This window comes from Rhinopithecus roxellana, chromosome 6, assembly GCF_007565055.1.
Source record: "Rhinopithecus roxellana isolate Shanxi Qingling chromosome 6, ASM756505v1, whole genome shotgun sequence".
In the NCBI taxonomy this organism is placed as follows: Eukaryota; Metazoa; Chordata; class Mammalia; order Primates; family Cercopithecidae; genus Rhinopithecus; species Rhinopithecus roxellana.
In genome coordinates, this window is record NC_044554.1 from 52954026 (window position 1) to 52970832 (window position 16807).

General features: G+C 38.8%; 1 protein-coding gene across 1 annotated transcript in view; it reads left to right on the forward strand.

The window, feature by feature from the left end:
• KDM7A (lysine demethylase 7A) overlaps positions 1-16807 on the forward strand; it is a 92419-nt gene that overhangs the window by 38620 nt on the left and 36992 nt on the right. The window contains exons 3-7 of the mRNA XM_030932804.1: positions 7142-7259; positions 11167-11327; positions 13245-13386; positions 14006-14192; positions 15956-16118. Of these exons, the coding sequence (XP_030788664.1) occupies positions 7142-7259; positions 11167-11327; positions 13245-13386; positions 14006-14192; positions 15956-16118 (771 nt within the window). The remainder of the gene's footprint in view (positions 1-7141; positions 7260-11166; positions 11328-13244; positions 13387-14005; positions 14193-15955; positions 16119-16807) is intronic.

The window sequence follows — 16807 nt, forward strand, 5'->3', positions numbered from 1 at the left end:
TTGCTCTCTTCACAAATAGAAGATCTTTAGTAGTATTTTGGGAGAGTATACAGATTAAGACTTTAATGCACTCGTATGCCTTATATTTTAAGGAGAAAATGAGAGCGTTGATAAGCTAAAATATTACTTACATTTTCTGAATTTGGTTGCTATATTGAGTATGGCCTGGTGTCCTGCCCAGCCATCCTCTCTGCCTGAAACCCCTTTCTGAGATCTGAGGAAGTAGAGATACAAGGACACACCGGACCATGTTTCTGACCACACTCTTGTTCCTAAGAAGGGAGAGCAAAGCCAGGGAAGCCTCAGGCATCTTTTGAAGTGGACCAACATCACACCTAAAATGATATCTATTTTCAGCTTTTTACAGATGCTTCAGAATCTTTTACAGATGCTTCAGAAGACTACGTTGAAATATTGCTATTGTGCAAATATGAGAGAAAAAGGCTTGGATTATGTTATAATTTTTTTTTTTTTTTTTTTAATTTGAGACAAGGTCTTGCTCTGTCACCTATGCTGGAGTGCAGTGGCGCTATCGCTATCATAGCTCACTGCAGCCTTGACCCCCTGGGCTTAAGTGATCCTCCTGCCTCAACCTCTGGAGTAGCTGGGACCACAGGCATGCTTCACCACGCCCAGTTAATTTTTTGATATTTTGTAAAGACAAGGTCTCACTTTGTTGCCCAGGCTGGTCTCGAACTCTGTCTCAGACTCCCAAAAGTGCTGTGATTACAGGCATGAACCACCACACCTGGCCTTTAATAACTATTTATTTTGACATTTTAGGCTGCAGACTAGCATTTTTATATTAACAAAATTAAAGGGAAAACTATAGGCTTTGTCATTTTAAAACCTTTGCCTGAACATACCTTGATATACACACTTGGGTTGGTTTTAGGTAACTTATATGACCTCTTTATTTTACATGCAGCTTTTTCCCCAGTACTTTTCTCCAATAGAGTAGACATTTATATAGAGTTATATTTTTTCAAAAGAGACTTACTGGCACCTGACTGCTCATTTGTTTTGTTAGAAATATTAGTAATGTTTCTAATGTCTTTGTAAGATACTTAAAAATTTAAGCTACTTGAGTACATTAAAGTATTTCTTTTTAAAATAGGGGCTATTCCTTTTGTTAAGTATAGAGCATAAAACTTGAGGTTAGCAAATTGGTGGAACTGTTACATGTGTAATTGACTAGTTCATTGTCATAAATGTTTTTAAATGATCTCTCTCTGGCTGGCACTGAGTATGTGATATATAACTTGAAATAATTGTTGACTGGGAGTAACTCTTGGAGAAGGTAAATAAATAATATGGTGGTGTTATCTCAAGGGAGACTTAACTAAAATTTATAGCAGTTTTAGTTTAGAATTTAAGTATATAGTCCCAAAATGAAATTTGAATTTAAATTCTGTGAAATATTAAGTTACTATGAGGCAGAATAATGTGATATACTCCATTTTTTATTTTTCCTATATGATTTAATTTTGTAAAAAATGTGTTATACTTGCTAAATTGATTACACAATCCATAATGGATCATGACTTCACTTTGAATAATTATGCTGCAGAGAGAAGTTTGCCTATGCTTCTCATCCCTGAAGAACGTAAGACCAGGCATTGGCTATCTTCTGGGCAGACGTCCAACTCTGAGTACTTACAGGGAAAACGCCCAAAATCCAGTCATCTGTTTTATCTTGATTTAAGGCTCACCTTCCCTCCTCCTCACCTTCTACCCCCAACTTGGTTAATCCCTTTTGATCCCTTTCCCTCTGCTATTAAGCCTCTCTCTTTTTTTTTAAATTCATTTTTTAATTTTTTGAGACGGAGTCTTAGGCTGTCGCCCAGGCTGGAGTGCAGTGGCGCGATCTTGGCTCACTGCAACCTCTGCCTCACAGGTTCAAGCAATTCTCCTGCCTCAGCCTCCTGAGTAGCTGGGATTACAGGTGTGTGCCACCGTGCCCGGCTAATTTTTGTATTTTTAATAGAGATGGAGTTTCACTATGTTGGCCAGGCTGGTCTTGCCTCAGGCTCTCAAAGTGCTGAGATTACAGGCGTGAGCCACTGTGCCAGGCCTATTAAGCCTGTCTTACTTGCTACCTGGGTTTCCTGTTGGTTTCAGAGATCCCCAGGAGTCCTTATTATTGATACCATTTAGCTAGTATAATAACTACTTAATATGGTGAATTTAGACTTGACCCTCTTAATGGGAATTAACTCTATTTGAGGGCAGGTATCAAAAAACAGCCTACAAATAACTTAAATATATATTCTCTGTCTTCTTTAGGCACATGCAATCCAAACATAAAGTTTTCTCCTTTCCCTTTAACCATTACTAAAATATTCCTTCACTGACCTCCTTCCTTTAAGAAATTCAGTCAGCTGTTATACAGTGGCTGATTTTATGGTTAGCATGTTGACCCAACAGGACAATTGTATCCTTCTGTTAACCTCCTCCAAGTCAGCACATTTAAAAGGAAATGATAGTGATTGGCAGCTTATTATATGGTAGGCACTATAGTGGGTAAGTACTTGACCTATGTTATCTTCTTCGATATTTGTAACAACTCCATGTGAGAAATGAGAAAAATGATCTAGCTAGCCCTTTTATGTAGCTATTTGGCAGAGTTGGAGTTTGAACCCCTAGCAGTCTAATTCCAAAGCTGATGCACTTCACTGATTAATCTCTTCTGCAAAAATGAAAATTAACTACTGGGGTTGCTGAGGTAGGAGGATTGCTTGAGCCCGGGAGCTCAAGGCTGCAGTGAACTGTGATTGCACCACTGTACTCCAGCCTGGGTGAAGGAGGGAGACCCTGTCTTAAAAAAGAAAGAAAATTTAAAAATACAGTATCATACTTTACCTATCAAATGGGCTGCTTAAAAAAAAAAAAAAAAAAAAAAAGTACTGATGCCCATTGTTTACCCAGGGGCATGAAATACACTTCTTACTTAATACTGGTAAGGAAAGTAAGTTACTAGTACCACTTCTTTGGAGGCAGTTTTGTAATATGTAGCAATTATCTTTAAAATGTTGATCTTTCTTCTAACATTTCTTAGAATTTATTCTGAGGAATTAATCAGGGAAACAATATATACAAACATGAATCTCAACTTTGAAGAAAGATTCAGAATGAACTAAGTGCTTAAGAATCAAAAAAATGATTATAATATGGTATATCTATCTACATCTTAAAATTGTAGTCTGTTTTAAATATTTAATAAGGAGAAAATGCTCGTGATATAATAAGAAAGATAAGCAGGATAAACATTGTGATCCCAGTTGAAGATAAAATGGAGTTATGGGCTGGGCTTGGTGGCTCACACCTGTAGTCCCAGCACTTGGGGAGGCCAAGGTGGGTGGATCACGAGGTCAGGAGATTGAGACCATCCTGGCCAACATGGTGAAACCCCATCTCTACTAAAATACAAAAAAAACACTAAAAGCCGAATGTGGTGGCGCACGCCTGTAGTCCCAGCTACTCAGGAGCCTGAGGCAGGGGAATTGCTTGAACCTGGGAGGCAGAGATTTCTATGAACCGAGACCGTGCCACTGTCCTGCAGCCTGGCAACAGGGTAAGACTCCGTCTCAAAAAAAAAAAAAAAAAAAAAAAGAAATGGAGTTATGTATCTATATATAGCTGAAAAAAAATCTGGAATTAAATACACTCAAATTTTAGGAGTGATTTTAAATGAGAAAAAATAACATGCAAAGGATGCCTTAATGGAATTTCCTAGGAAGTTTGCTTTGTGATTCTAAATTTTTCTTGTGAGTTTTTTTGTTTTTTTCTAGTGGAACTTACCCTCTTCCATATTGAAGATTTGGCTGCCATAAGTTACTTGGGAATCTTGTTTTAGACTCTTAGATAGGCATAAGCCTGATTTCCACCTTTGTTAATTATTGTGACTTCTTATCCACATGAGGACTCAATGTTGTTGTATTATGATCTTTGTAAGGCAGGAAAGGTTTAAAATAACTTGGAATCATAAAATTGTTTTCCCCAAAACATTATTGTTACGAAAATGTTCAAACATATAGGAAAAATTGGATGAATTTTACAGCAAGCACCTATAAGCCTTATCATCTAGATTCTACTGTTAACATTTTCATTATATGCTCTACCACATGTCTATCCATGTAACTATTCTGTCTACCTATTTTTTTGGATGCATTTCTAAATAAATTGCAGACGTCAGTACATTTTCCAGAATCATAGAGGTTTTAGGCTTAAGAGTAATTTTCAAACTTAAAAAATAAAAAAACTGATTTAAAACTGAAATTGTACATTGATAGAACGCACAAGAGCTGTAGGTAGTGCCACTCTGCTGGAAAGAGGAATGAGGTCCAGAGATCAACCCTTGGCTTTTTCTCCATCTCCCCTTTGTGAAGGATTCTTCCACACAGTTTGAAAATTAGCAGTTTAATCCACCCCTTAATTCCTACATTGAGGAATCTGGATCCAGCAGTGTTAAGTGACCTGCCCAAGGTTGCAGAGAAAGCTATTGGCTGAACTAGGAATCAAATCCAAGTCTTCTGATTTCGATTGCTGTGACTACTCAAGGTCATAGCCTTCCAGAGCTGTAGAATTACAGGGTCTTAGCATTGGAATGAATGAAGTTATTTATTTTGTCATCCTACCCGTCTTTCTTTAATTATGACTCAGTTACCTGCTCTTCTTTATGTCAGTGTAACTGCGCTTATTTGGGGAGTAAGTCTTCACATGAAAGAGGGAGGAATGATGCTATTAGAATAGATTTCTGATGTGAGATTAAGGCCCTGTCCTGAGAAGATGATTTGGATTATCTGGATAATCTTATACTAGGACCTAATGTTCTGATGAAAATCATAATTGTATATAATTTGGAAATTGTATAGTATCTGTAAGTGTGGACATTATAATAGGCTCCATCTGCTGATTTGAATTCCTTGCTTTAATTTTAAATATTTTGAAATAAAAAGAGTAGGTTTTAAAAATCCACAGTTAATTGTCTGTAATTGCAGCATTACATTGAGCAAAATTCTCAGGCCTGGAGATGCATTAAAAACTTGAGTGTTTTCAACCCCTCCACCCTCGAGATAAAACACTAAGGCATTGGCCGGGCGCGGTGGCTCAAGCCTGTAATCCCAGCACTTTGGGAGGCCGAGACGGGCAGATCACGAGGTCAGGAGATCGAGACCATCCTGGCTAACACGGTGAAACCCCCTCTCTACTAAAAATACAAAAACTAGCCGGGCGAAGTGGCGGGCGCCTGTAGTCCCAGCTACTCGGGAGGCTGAGGCAGGAGAATGGCGTAAACCCGGGAGGCGGAGCTTGCAGTGAGCTGAGATCCGGACACTGCACTCCAGCCTGGGCGACAGAGCGAGACTCCGTCTCAAAAAAAAAAAAAAAAAAAAAAAAACACTAAGGCACGGGGCTGGCTGCAGAGCAGCCTTAGGACCCTGGGACCAAGGGGCAGACCCTGCCCAAGGATGCAGGCCTAAGCCAGGCCTCACACTCACAGTGTAAATGTCTCTCTGGCCACCATGCGCTACATGTATCTGTGTATATATGTGGGGAGGCTGTGCACACGAGCGAGGGGTGAGTGGCCGTGGCTTTGGGCAGCATACACACAGTTAGCCGTGCATGCACTTTGTGGCACTTTTGCAAGGGTCAGAGGGTACTGGAAGTGGGAGGGGGCAAGGTCTGCTATCAGGAGTTACTGTAAAAACAAGAACTGGAAGTTCATGTTTCTGGTACTGGGTAAAATGATTCTACCTCTTGGGATAAGGATCCACATTCGCCCTAGTATGATGGGCTCTTTCACCCCACTCCTAGTCCCCTGGGCGTGGGAGCAAAATTGTGATCTTTCCTAGGAGTTTGAATGCCCCATATTTGTGTCCTCGCCAGCTCTTTGGCCACCTTTCAAGCCCCAGTGTTCAAGCTCAGAGGATGAAGGGGCATCTGAAGGGTCCACGAGATGGGGCCCTCACCAAACGCCTTGGCCGCCGGCCGGCAGCCCTCTGTGATGTGTGTGCAGAGTGAACAGAGGACTCAGGTTTCAGAGGAGCTAGTGCGGAGCACCCTCATCCTGTAGAGTTCATGCACTCCCCATCCGTGCTACCTACCTCCCCATTTCTGTTTCGGTTTTAAGACAATGAAGCAGCATTCAACATGAAGGGATAAAAATGAAGGAGAAAGAGAGTTTGGGATGGGATGTCTAAGGCAGGAGTTGACATCAGGCAACCAAAGAAATGAATTTTGGGGAGGAACACAACTCCCATCCCAGTTTCCTTCCCATGGCTGCATGTTAAGATGGATGCATGGAGAGACCATCTGCCTGGCTCCCTATCTTCATTCTCCACGCAGCCTGGTGATGGCAGGCCTGGATTTGGATTTCAGAATCCGAGCTCCGGGCTCCACTCATGTGGCAGCAAGACTGCTTTGTTCCAGCGTTTAGAAACACACCTGTATTTGGTTCTCAACCATGGGAGCACTCGCTGCACTGGTGGGAGGTGGTTGGGAAAGTTGCAGGAAAACCTTTGTCTTGTATCCTTCTGACCCATGGTGGAAATTCACACCATAGATTTTTAATGTTCTGCACAGCTGGGAATAGATATGGTACTTACCTTAGAGTTTTTCAATTTATCTCAATTTGATATGGCTTGTGATTCATTTTCTTAATCCAAATATATATAAACGTATGTGGTCTTAAAAAAAAACAAGCCGGGCGCGGTGGCTCAAGCCTGTAATCCTAGCACTTTGGGAGGCCGAGACGGGTGGATCACAAGGTCAGGAGATCGAGACCATCCTGGCTAACACGGTGAAACCCCGTCTCTACTAAAAAATACAAAAAACTAGCCGGGCGAGGTGGCGGGCGCCTGTAGTCCCAGCTACTCGGGAGGCTGAGGCAGGAGAATGGCGTAAACCCGGGAGGCGGAGCTTGCAGTGAGCTGAGATCCGGCCACTGCACTCCAGCCTGGGCGACAGAGCGGGACTCCGTCTCAAAAAAAAAAAAAAACAAAAAAACAAAAAAACAAAAAAACTTGAGTGTTTTTAATGTATTTACAATTGTTATTTCTGATTATGTTGGATATAATGATTAGAAAGCACATAGTATCACCAGTTACCAAAATCATTTTTTTAAAATCTTTTAAAAATCCAGTGAAAAAGAGGAGGAACTGGCACAGGCATGACTACACTGAAATTGATGATGGTTCCAAACCAGTGCAAGCTGGAACTAGAACTTTCATTAAGGAATTACGCTCTCGAGTCTTCCCAAGGTATGGAAACTTACTCTGATAAAAGAAAACGTAAGAATGTAAGAATATCGTCTCATAGAGTGATATTACATAAAGGCAGTGTTTTCAAACAAAGTTTTCAGTGTTTTCAAACTTTATCCTCAGCCACCTTTTCACCTTTTTACTTCCTTAATGAAATAGAAAAGTATCAGTACATTCCAAGTAATAGGAGGAAATAAGTAAGCATATTTTCTTGGAACTTTTGTTACATGTATATTCGCACTGGGTTACCCTATAAAAACATTTAGGTGTGGGCCACAGTCCAAAAAGTTTGAAATACGCTAATCTGAGGGAGTTGTTCCTAGTACTTGGTTCCTTATGATATGCAGCTGCTGCCTGTTTTTTTTTCTTTTGCCTCACCTTCTCCTGTTTTCCCAACTCTGCTTTTTCTCCATTGCTTTTATATGCATCTCTGCCCTAGGTCCACCAGAAGCACACACAACCACTGCAGGAGTGGGCTTTTTGATTTTTTAAAAAATAATGGAATATATTTGAGTTGTCTGGCTCAAAGAGAGTCGAAAGCATTATAAAGCATTTAATCATGCTAATTTGGATCATTTCCTCTCACTGCCTGACACCTATTTCAAGCGATAATGCTTAATAGACTTTTAACAAGATCATAGCCAGGCTTGTTAAAGAGGGGAAGCACAATTTAAATTTAAATCACAGTATCACATGCAGCTTATTATGGAATTATTTCAGATCCTGAAATGATAAAACCCCTGCTATTTCTCCTCAGTCTTTAGAATTCCTCTCTAGCCCCCTGCTCCTTAATCCTTACACAGAATCATATAATGATAAGCATCTACTGTTGGCTCCCTCAGGTCTGTTGAGAGACAGAAAGAACACATATTTAAAATGTAGTGTTTCCACATGATTTTTGTGGTGTTAAATACTCTATTCTCAAATATTCTTTTTTATCAGTTTCCAAGTTGTAGGAGAAATGTTTGTGTGTTTTCTTTTTTATTGGCTCATGCTTGATTGGTTTGGCACCTAGGCCCAAAGTTTTCAGTCTGGTTCTGTTGGTGGGCCTCAGAGAGGTTTGTGAGCTCCCTAAAATGAATGGTATGTATAATTTAGTGTCAGTTGGGAGTGTCCATTTCTCAGGGAGAGGAGCTATAGCTTTCTTTTTTTTCCAAATAGGTTTCTGACACAAAAATGTAGTGTTAAAAACACTGGCCTAATAATTTGTGTGACTTTACTGCCAGTGACCACAAATGAGAACAGGTTATAGAGATGATCACAAATGTCCAAAATGTAATTACCATTAGTTCAGGATCTTTGGGTTTTAATGCCATAAAGCTTTATATCATTTCAAACCATAGTAGAATAGCAATAATTGTTAAATTACACATACTCGATATGATTAACGCAGAAGCGTATAAAGTGAATGAGTTATCTTCCCCTCCCCTATTTTAAGACTTAGTGTAAGTTTTTTGAGACCCTTTTCTACATAAAAACATTAAAACATTTATGTATATGGATGTATGGATATATATAATGTTCTTAAAATGGGATTATGTTATGCATAGTGTTGTACAATTTGCCTTTTTTGCTCTTATATTTCATAGATATCCTTCCATACATATGCATAGATTTGCCTCACTTCCTAAATGCTGTGTAGTATGCAGTAATCTATAGGTACTATAATTTGCTTAACCATCCCCATATATATTTAGTTTGTCTCCAGATTTTCCTCTTGCAAAAAATGTACCTATATTTTAAACACTTGTCATTATATATGTTTGATCAAAAGGGGAAGTAAAACACCAAACATTTGAGATCAGGGAATACAAGTGATTTAAAATTCTCCTTTAGATTGAAGTTGAAGGAATTATTTAATCCTCAGAGGTTGGGGGAAGGAGGGACAGTTGTGGATGCTTATTGGGGAAACTGAGAGGTAATACAGAGCTCCAGTTCAGTAGATGAGTCAAGTGAAGAAGAACAAGAATATCTAGGAGAGGACTCTCAGTTTTCTTAGGCCTTAGACTTGCCCTTGCCTTATGGAAAGGATCGGAAGATCGGAGCCCAGTAATTCGGAGAACCAGCATCTCCTTTTTCTCCTGTCTTCTTGCCGCCTAGGCAGCAGATGACATCAGATAGTTAAGATCTGATTGTAGAAGTGGAGACTATTGTGTTTTAACCTTTAAGGCAAGTGTCCCACTTAATTTTGAATGTATAGCAGCCATATCCTGTGAGCAATTAGGAGATAAAAACTGGAATGCCCCATTGGAAGAGATCTGGTGGGCAAAGGGACAAACTACACTTATGTTAATGTAATGCCTGTAATCTGTTGGTCATCAGAGAGGGCAACTGGAGATCCAACCATTCTTGGCTTGAAGTTATTACCTGGTATTAAGACTTACTAGGCCCAGTGCGGTGGCTCACGCCTGTAATCCCAGAACTTTGGGAGGCCAAGGTGGGCGGATCACGAGGTCAGAAAATCAACACCATCCTGGCTAACACGGTGAAACCCATCTCTACTTAAAAAAAATACAAAAAAATTAGCCGGTCATGGTGGCAGGCACCTGTAGTCCCAGCTACTCGGGAGGCTGAGGCAGGAGAATGTCCTGAACCCGGGAGGCGGAGCTTGCAATGAGCTGAGATCGTGCCACCGCACTCCAGCCTGGGCTACAGAGCGAGACTCCATCTCAAAAAAAAGACTTACTAAATACTGGTTGTAACGGATCATTTAAATCGGTAGTTTTCAATGGGAGCATATTGGACACTTGTCTCAGTGGGCAGGGACCAGGGATGCTAGTCATCTTCCAGTATGCAGAGTAAGAATTAATTGTTCTATGTTCCGTTAGACTTTAGATATTTGTGTAGAATTTTATAGTCAGATAAAATCTGACTAGTTTTTGTTTTTATTTATTTATGTATTTATTTATTTTTGAGATGGAGTTTTGCTCTTGTCACTCAGGCTAGAGTGCAATGGCGCAATCTCGGCTCACTGCAATCTCCGTCTCCCAGGTTCAAGCGATTCTCCTGCCTCAGCCTCCCAAGTAGCTGGGATTACAGATGCCCACCAACACACCCAGCTAATGTTTGTATTTTTAGTAGAGACGAGGTTTCACCATGTTGGTCAGGCTGGTCTCGAACTCCTGACCTTAGGTGATCCACTCACCTCAGCCTCCCAAAGTGCTGGGAATTACAGACGTGAGCCACCGTGCCTGGCCTGACTAGTTTTTATTCTAATGCACACTCTACCTTTTCTTCTTCCAAATTTCTACGCAGCCTGTATCAAGTGGCTTCTGGTGTTTCACTTAACTTAAATCTAACCATTCATTACAACTAGTTGTAAGCATCCTATTATTTTATTATGTCTTCTAGTGTAGTTTACATACTGAAATACAGGTTGAGTATCCCTTATCCAAAATGCTAAGGAACAGAAGTGTTTCAGAAACGATTTCAGACTTTTTTTTTTTTTTTTGGATTTTGGAACATTTGCATTATACTTAGCAACTGAGCATCCCTAATCTGAAAATCTGAAATGCTCCAATAAGCACTTCCTTTGAGCATCATATGAACGCTCAAAACATTTCGGATTTTGGAGCATTTTAGAGTTTGTATTTTTGGATTAGGGATACTCAACTTGTACATATTTTACTATAAACTAGGTTGATTTTTTTTTTTTTTTGCATTTAGAGGACTTTATATATATTTCTAATTATATGTATTGAATTATGTATATTATATTATAAATTTTAGTTTAGGATAGCAAAAGGAGATTTATAAAACATTTGTCATTAAAAGAAGAATGAGATATGATAGGTTAAGATCCAGTGATATAGATAATCCAGTATATGAATTAACCCATCACCACAGTTTTTTTTTTAAACTGAACTTACCAATAAAAATGACATTTTATTCTTATGTTTTTCCTTAGTGCCGATGAAATAATTGTAAAGATGCATGGCAGCCAGCTGACACAAAGATATCTGGAGAAACATGGATTTGATGTCCCTATTAATGTCCCTAAATTAGATGACCTAGGACTCAGGCTCCCTCCACCTACATTTTCTGTGATGGATGTGGAACGTTATGTAGGTACGAACTTTATTTCTTTAAGTACCTGGGAAAACGTGGTAAAAGTAAAAATTATAGTCCTGGTAATATTAAAAGTTAAATGAAGAAATGTCAATTTAGTTTAGTTTTCTGCTCAGAAAAGTGAGACTCAGTATCATCTATATTGAAAACTAGTTTTTCTCAGCAGACCTACAACTGCCAGAAAAACAGAATGACACATTTTACTTGTTCCTATTTACTCAGCCTCATCCTGCTGCTTTCTTTTGTGCCATTAAGTTTTCTGATACTTGCTTAGGGAAAATCATTACTGAGGGATAGATATAGATACCAGGAAGAAGATATTGGAAAATTGGATTGATTGTAGGCATTTGTAGAATACAGGTGCAAAATTCCCAGATCCCAGTATACCAGCTGCACAGTTAGTCCTCTATAGTCTGCTTTGTGACCTGCTGCTGCTTAGAGGAAAGGTGGTAAAAAGAGCAGATCATTTTCAATCCTGTTTTTATAGTAATGACTTGGTAAATATTGCCATTTAATGATGTCTGGACTTAATTTGTGATTTTGAAAATTTCCCAAAGAAACAGAAAGACATGAGAAATAAAGGGGGAAACCCTTTACTCCTTGCCACGTTGTTGACATTTTCAGTCATTTCATTCATTCTCATGATATTTATAGATAAAGCTGACTATATGTAGATGTTACTCCTTGTCAGCAGTAGATAGAGAATGTTTGAGATTAGATCCCAAATCTATTTTGACTCAAAATTGTATATTTACTACATTATCTCCTCAGCATGGAATATCTGAGAACTTGTCCCTTTATTGAGCCGTTGGTTAACAATTCTCATAGATTATTGTTTCACTGAGGAAATCTATCTAAATATTATAACTTCACATTCAGCTAAATTTGAATATTTGACAAGTAAGAGGACGGGGCTAAGGATTAACCTGAAGCTATTTGCATAGATAGCAACTGCAAAACAAATAGCTAGTGTAATACATGTGCAGGAAAGAAATGCTCAAACTGCTTGATAGCTAACTTTTTGGTGCCGCAGAGCACTTCAGTTAAATACTATAAACAGAACCGTGTTACTTCCTGAAGATAAAGAAGTCTATAAGGCAGGACTTTCTAAACCTATATGAAGTTGCATTAAAGTAAGAAAATGGCGTTTATTTGTTTTCTTATTTCAGATTGGTTAAGTATTGCCATATTTTGAATTCTACCTTATCCCATAGTCCATTGTCAAACTATTTGTGCTTCCTAGTGTAGCAGTGCAGTGGTCTGTAAACATTACCTCATGGATTTATACGAAAGCTGTAAATTAATCACAATTTGGAACTCAGGCCTTCAGACACTGGTACTAATGTGAACTGATGTTTGCTTCCCAATCACTAATTTTTTCTTGAAGGAGAATATAAGAAGACAATACCAGGAGGGCAGAAAATATCCTGGTCAAGTTGCATGCTAATTCCCCAATGAGTGATGTGTTTTTTTTGAAATGATAGCCTTAGAATATTTTAAGTGTTACAAAATTGAAAGGGAGAAGTCAGTCTCCCCACTTTATGCCTGAGAAAACTGAAATCCAGAAAATGTTGCACGATTTCTACATGCCAATGTAATGTATTTCTTGTCATTATGAGCTGTACACCAAGATATCATTGCTATACAGAAAGCTTTATAAGCCGTATACATTTTTATGTTCGGTGTAAATTATGCAACTCTGTCTTACTGCTTTCCTTTTCCTCTAAAAAATTGTCCCTTTTTTCCTGAAAGGTCCAATTGAACTTGAGAAATTAAGAGTATAGGGAAAATCTTTGTCTAGACTACGTAGTTTTATACTTGATTTAAATATCATACTAAGTTAAAATATTTTTTGATTAAGGCATCTGCTGATGTAACTCTTGAGTCCAATAAGAAGACTGTAATTTTTCTCTGCAGGTGGTGACAAAGTGATAGATGTCATTGATGTGGCGAGACAGGCAGACAGCAAGATGACACTTCACAATTACGTTAAATACTTCATGAATCCTAACAGACCAAAAGTGTTAAATGTGATCAGCCTTGAATTTTCAGATACAAAGTGAGTAGTTCTGGGCATTTTGGTTTAGCATTCTGAGTGTTAGCTAAATGTAGTTTAATGATGTATTTATTTTAGGAAGAAACATAGTTGTGACTTCTAAAGTTGTCCAGTGGTAGCAGTGTTATAAATTTTGCATTGGGACGCTCAGAGATGTTTAGAAATAAGATGTATTTTAAACTTGTGGCTGGGCACAGTGGCTTATGCCTGTAATCCCAGCATTTTGGGAGGCCAAGGTGGGTGGATCGCTTGATGCCAGGAGTTCAAAACCAGCCTGGCCAACATGGCGTAATCCCCTCTCTACTAAAAATACAAAAATCAGCTGGGTGTGGTGGCACATGCCTGTAATCCCAGCTACTCAGAGAGGCTGAGGCATGAGAATCTCTTGAACCTGGCAGGACAGAGTTTGCAGTGAGCCGAGATCACGCCACCGCACTCCAGCCTAGGCAACAGAGCAAGACTGAGTCTCAAAAACAAAAAACATTTGTTTTAAACTTTTAAGTGTTGTTGTTAACCTTAAATTCCATTTAATTATTTGGTTTGGGAATAGATGGGAGAAGCAGTTTTTAAGAATTTTTAATTGGCATGATGTGGGTATGTGTGTGTGTTTCTTTTTTAAAAGGATGTCTGAATTGGTGGAGGTCCCTGATATAGCCAAAAAACTTTCCTGGGTGGAAAATTATTGGCCAGATGATTCAGTCTTTCCCAAGCCATTTGTTCAGAAATACTGCTTAATGGGAGTTCAAGACAGCTATACAGATTTCCACATTGACTTCGGTGGAACTTCAGTCTGGTACCATGTCCTCTGGGTAAGATTGGGGTATTTTTTGTTCTCTCACTGACAAACAGATAGCCCTAGTTTTTCAATGGTATAGTCATTTCTTATAAATGTTACTTGTAAAAGGGGAAGTTTTTTTTTTTGTTTTTTGTTTTTTTTACTTTTTAACCAGGAACTCTCACTTTGCCTTTAAACGTACGATTTTTAAAAAAAATCTCAAATAATGGAAGAGCCATGACTTCTAAATTTATATTAGATTTACTTTCTGCCCTCATCTTTTAAGTTGGTTTCTTTTAGCCTTTTGTCTCTTTTTGATTCTTTTCCCCCTGGTTAATTATCCTTTAATCTCTGAATTAAACATCTATGAAGGAGCAAAATTACAGTAATAATTGCTTCTGGCCTTAATGTTGGGCTAGGATAGCTTGTTGGATAAGTCAGGAATGCCATAAAAATACCAGTTCTTGGCTGGGTGTGGTGGCTTACACCCGTAATCCCAGCACTTTGAGAGCAGGCCAACCCAGGAAGATTATTTGAGCCCAGGAGTTCAAGACCAGCCTGAGCAACATAGTGAGACCCTGTCTCTAAAAATAAAAATAAAGTAGCCAGGCATGATGGCTCATCCCTGTAGTCAGACCCTGTCTCTAAAAATAAAAATAAAGTAGCCAGGCATGATGGCTCATCCCTGTAGTCACAGCTACTCAAGAGGCTAAGGCAGGAGGATCACTTGAGCCCAGGAAGTTGAGGCTGCAGCATGCTGTGATCACTCCACTTTACTCCAGCCTGGGCAACAGAGCAAGACCCTGTCTCTAAAAATAAAAATAAAAAAATTAGCCAGGTGTGGTGGCTCATGCCTATAGTCACAGCTACTCAAGAGGCTGAGGCAGGAGGATCACTTGAGCCCAGGAAGTTTAGGCCGCAGTGCGCTGTGATTGCACCACTGCACTCCAGCCTGGGCAACAGAATGAAACCCTATCTCAAAAAATCGAACAAACAAAAAACCAATTCTTTTCAATTTATATTCACCTTGCTTTATCTAGAGCTGCATTGTTCAAAACAGTTACCACTAGCCATGTGTGACTAAATTTAAATAATTAAAATGGAATGTAATTAAAAATTCAGTTCCTTGTTTATACTAGGCACATTTCAAGTGCTCAGTAGCCACATGTGGCTAATGACTACTGTATTGGTTAGCACAGATACAAAACATTTCCATCATCACAGAAAGTTCTATTGGAGAGTACTGATGTAGAAACTCAGTCTTCATCTATATCAAATGCTTGTGCCTCAGCAATGTTCTGGGCTATATTTGATGCTGGGTCCTTGGGTTCCTGGTTTTTTTTTTTTTTTTTTTCATGAAGAAGCAAAGAATTAGTTTACTAAAGGAAGTTTATTTATAGATTTTTAAAAATAATCATTATGCTGTGGATCTTAGTAGAAAGGGCAAAGCTTGCGGAGATGACTGTGGGCCTGTCAACACATATTTACTTCTCTACCGGACAATGAGAGGAGGTCAGTGGGATGTTTGTGCTTCTCTGCCCTCCTGTCTTGCAGCTATTTTCTTCAACACTTTTTTATTGACTCCTTGTCAGTCGAGAAGGGGAAGCTTTAAACTTGAAAATGTTTACTAAGGGCAATAGCTACTGATCAGGTGTGTGAAATACGTCTTTTGAACCTAAAAACAATCTGATAATTATCTAATTTAATTTGTATCCTTGTATTGGGAAATTGCATCAATGTAGGCTAGCCTAAGTGTGGCTTTTCCTTTTTCAAAAATAGTATGATACTTCCTTTTAGGGTGAGAAGATTTTTTATTTAATAAAGCCAACAGATGAAAATTTGGCACGTTACGAATCTTGGAGTTCATCTGTGACCCAGAGTGAGGTGTTCTTTGGAGATAAGGTGGATAAATGCTACAAATGTGTCGTAAAGCAGGGACATACCTTATTTGTTCCTACAGGTAAGGTTTTCATCCCATCCCCTACTCACCATGATTGATAGTCACATAGAGTTGGCTTTTAATTAGAACCTCTGACTTTAACATGTTTGGAAAGTAGTTTTTATCACATTTGTTAAGAAATAATTCTGATCTTGGACTTTTTAGGTTTTGTTCCTTAGAGGTTTTCTCCTCTAGTTAGGACTTCTTTTGGCATTGTATTTATATCATTTGCCTTCGTTTTTATTTTTATTGAGAAAAAATTCACATACCATAATATTCACCCTTTTAAAGTGTACAACTCAGCGGTTTTTAGTAGATTAATAAAGTTGGGCAAACAAATGTCATAAAAACTACTTTCCAAACATGTTAAAGCCAGAGGTTCTAATTAAAAGCCAACTACTAATTCCAGAACATTTTCCTTGTCTCAAAAAGAAACCCCGTGCTCTTTAGCAGTTACTCTCCATTCCCACCTCCCCTGAGCCCCTGGCAACCACGAATGTACTTTCTATCACTGTGGATTTGCCTCTTTGGATATTTTATGTAGATGGAATCATACAACATGTGGGCTTTTGCATCTAGCTTCTTTCACTTAGCATATTATCTTCTAGTCTCATCCATGTTGTAGCATGTATCATTACCTCATCTTTTCATGGCCCAGTAATGTTCCTTTGTGGGATATACAGGTTGAGCATCCCAAATCCAAAAGTCCA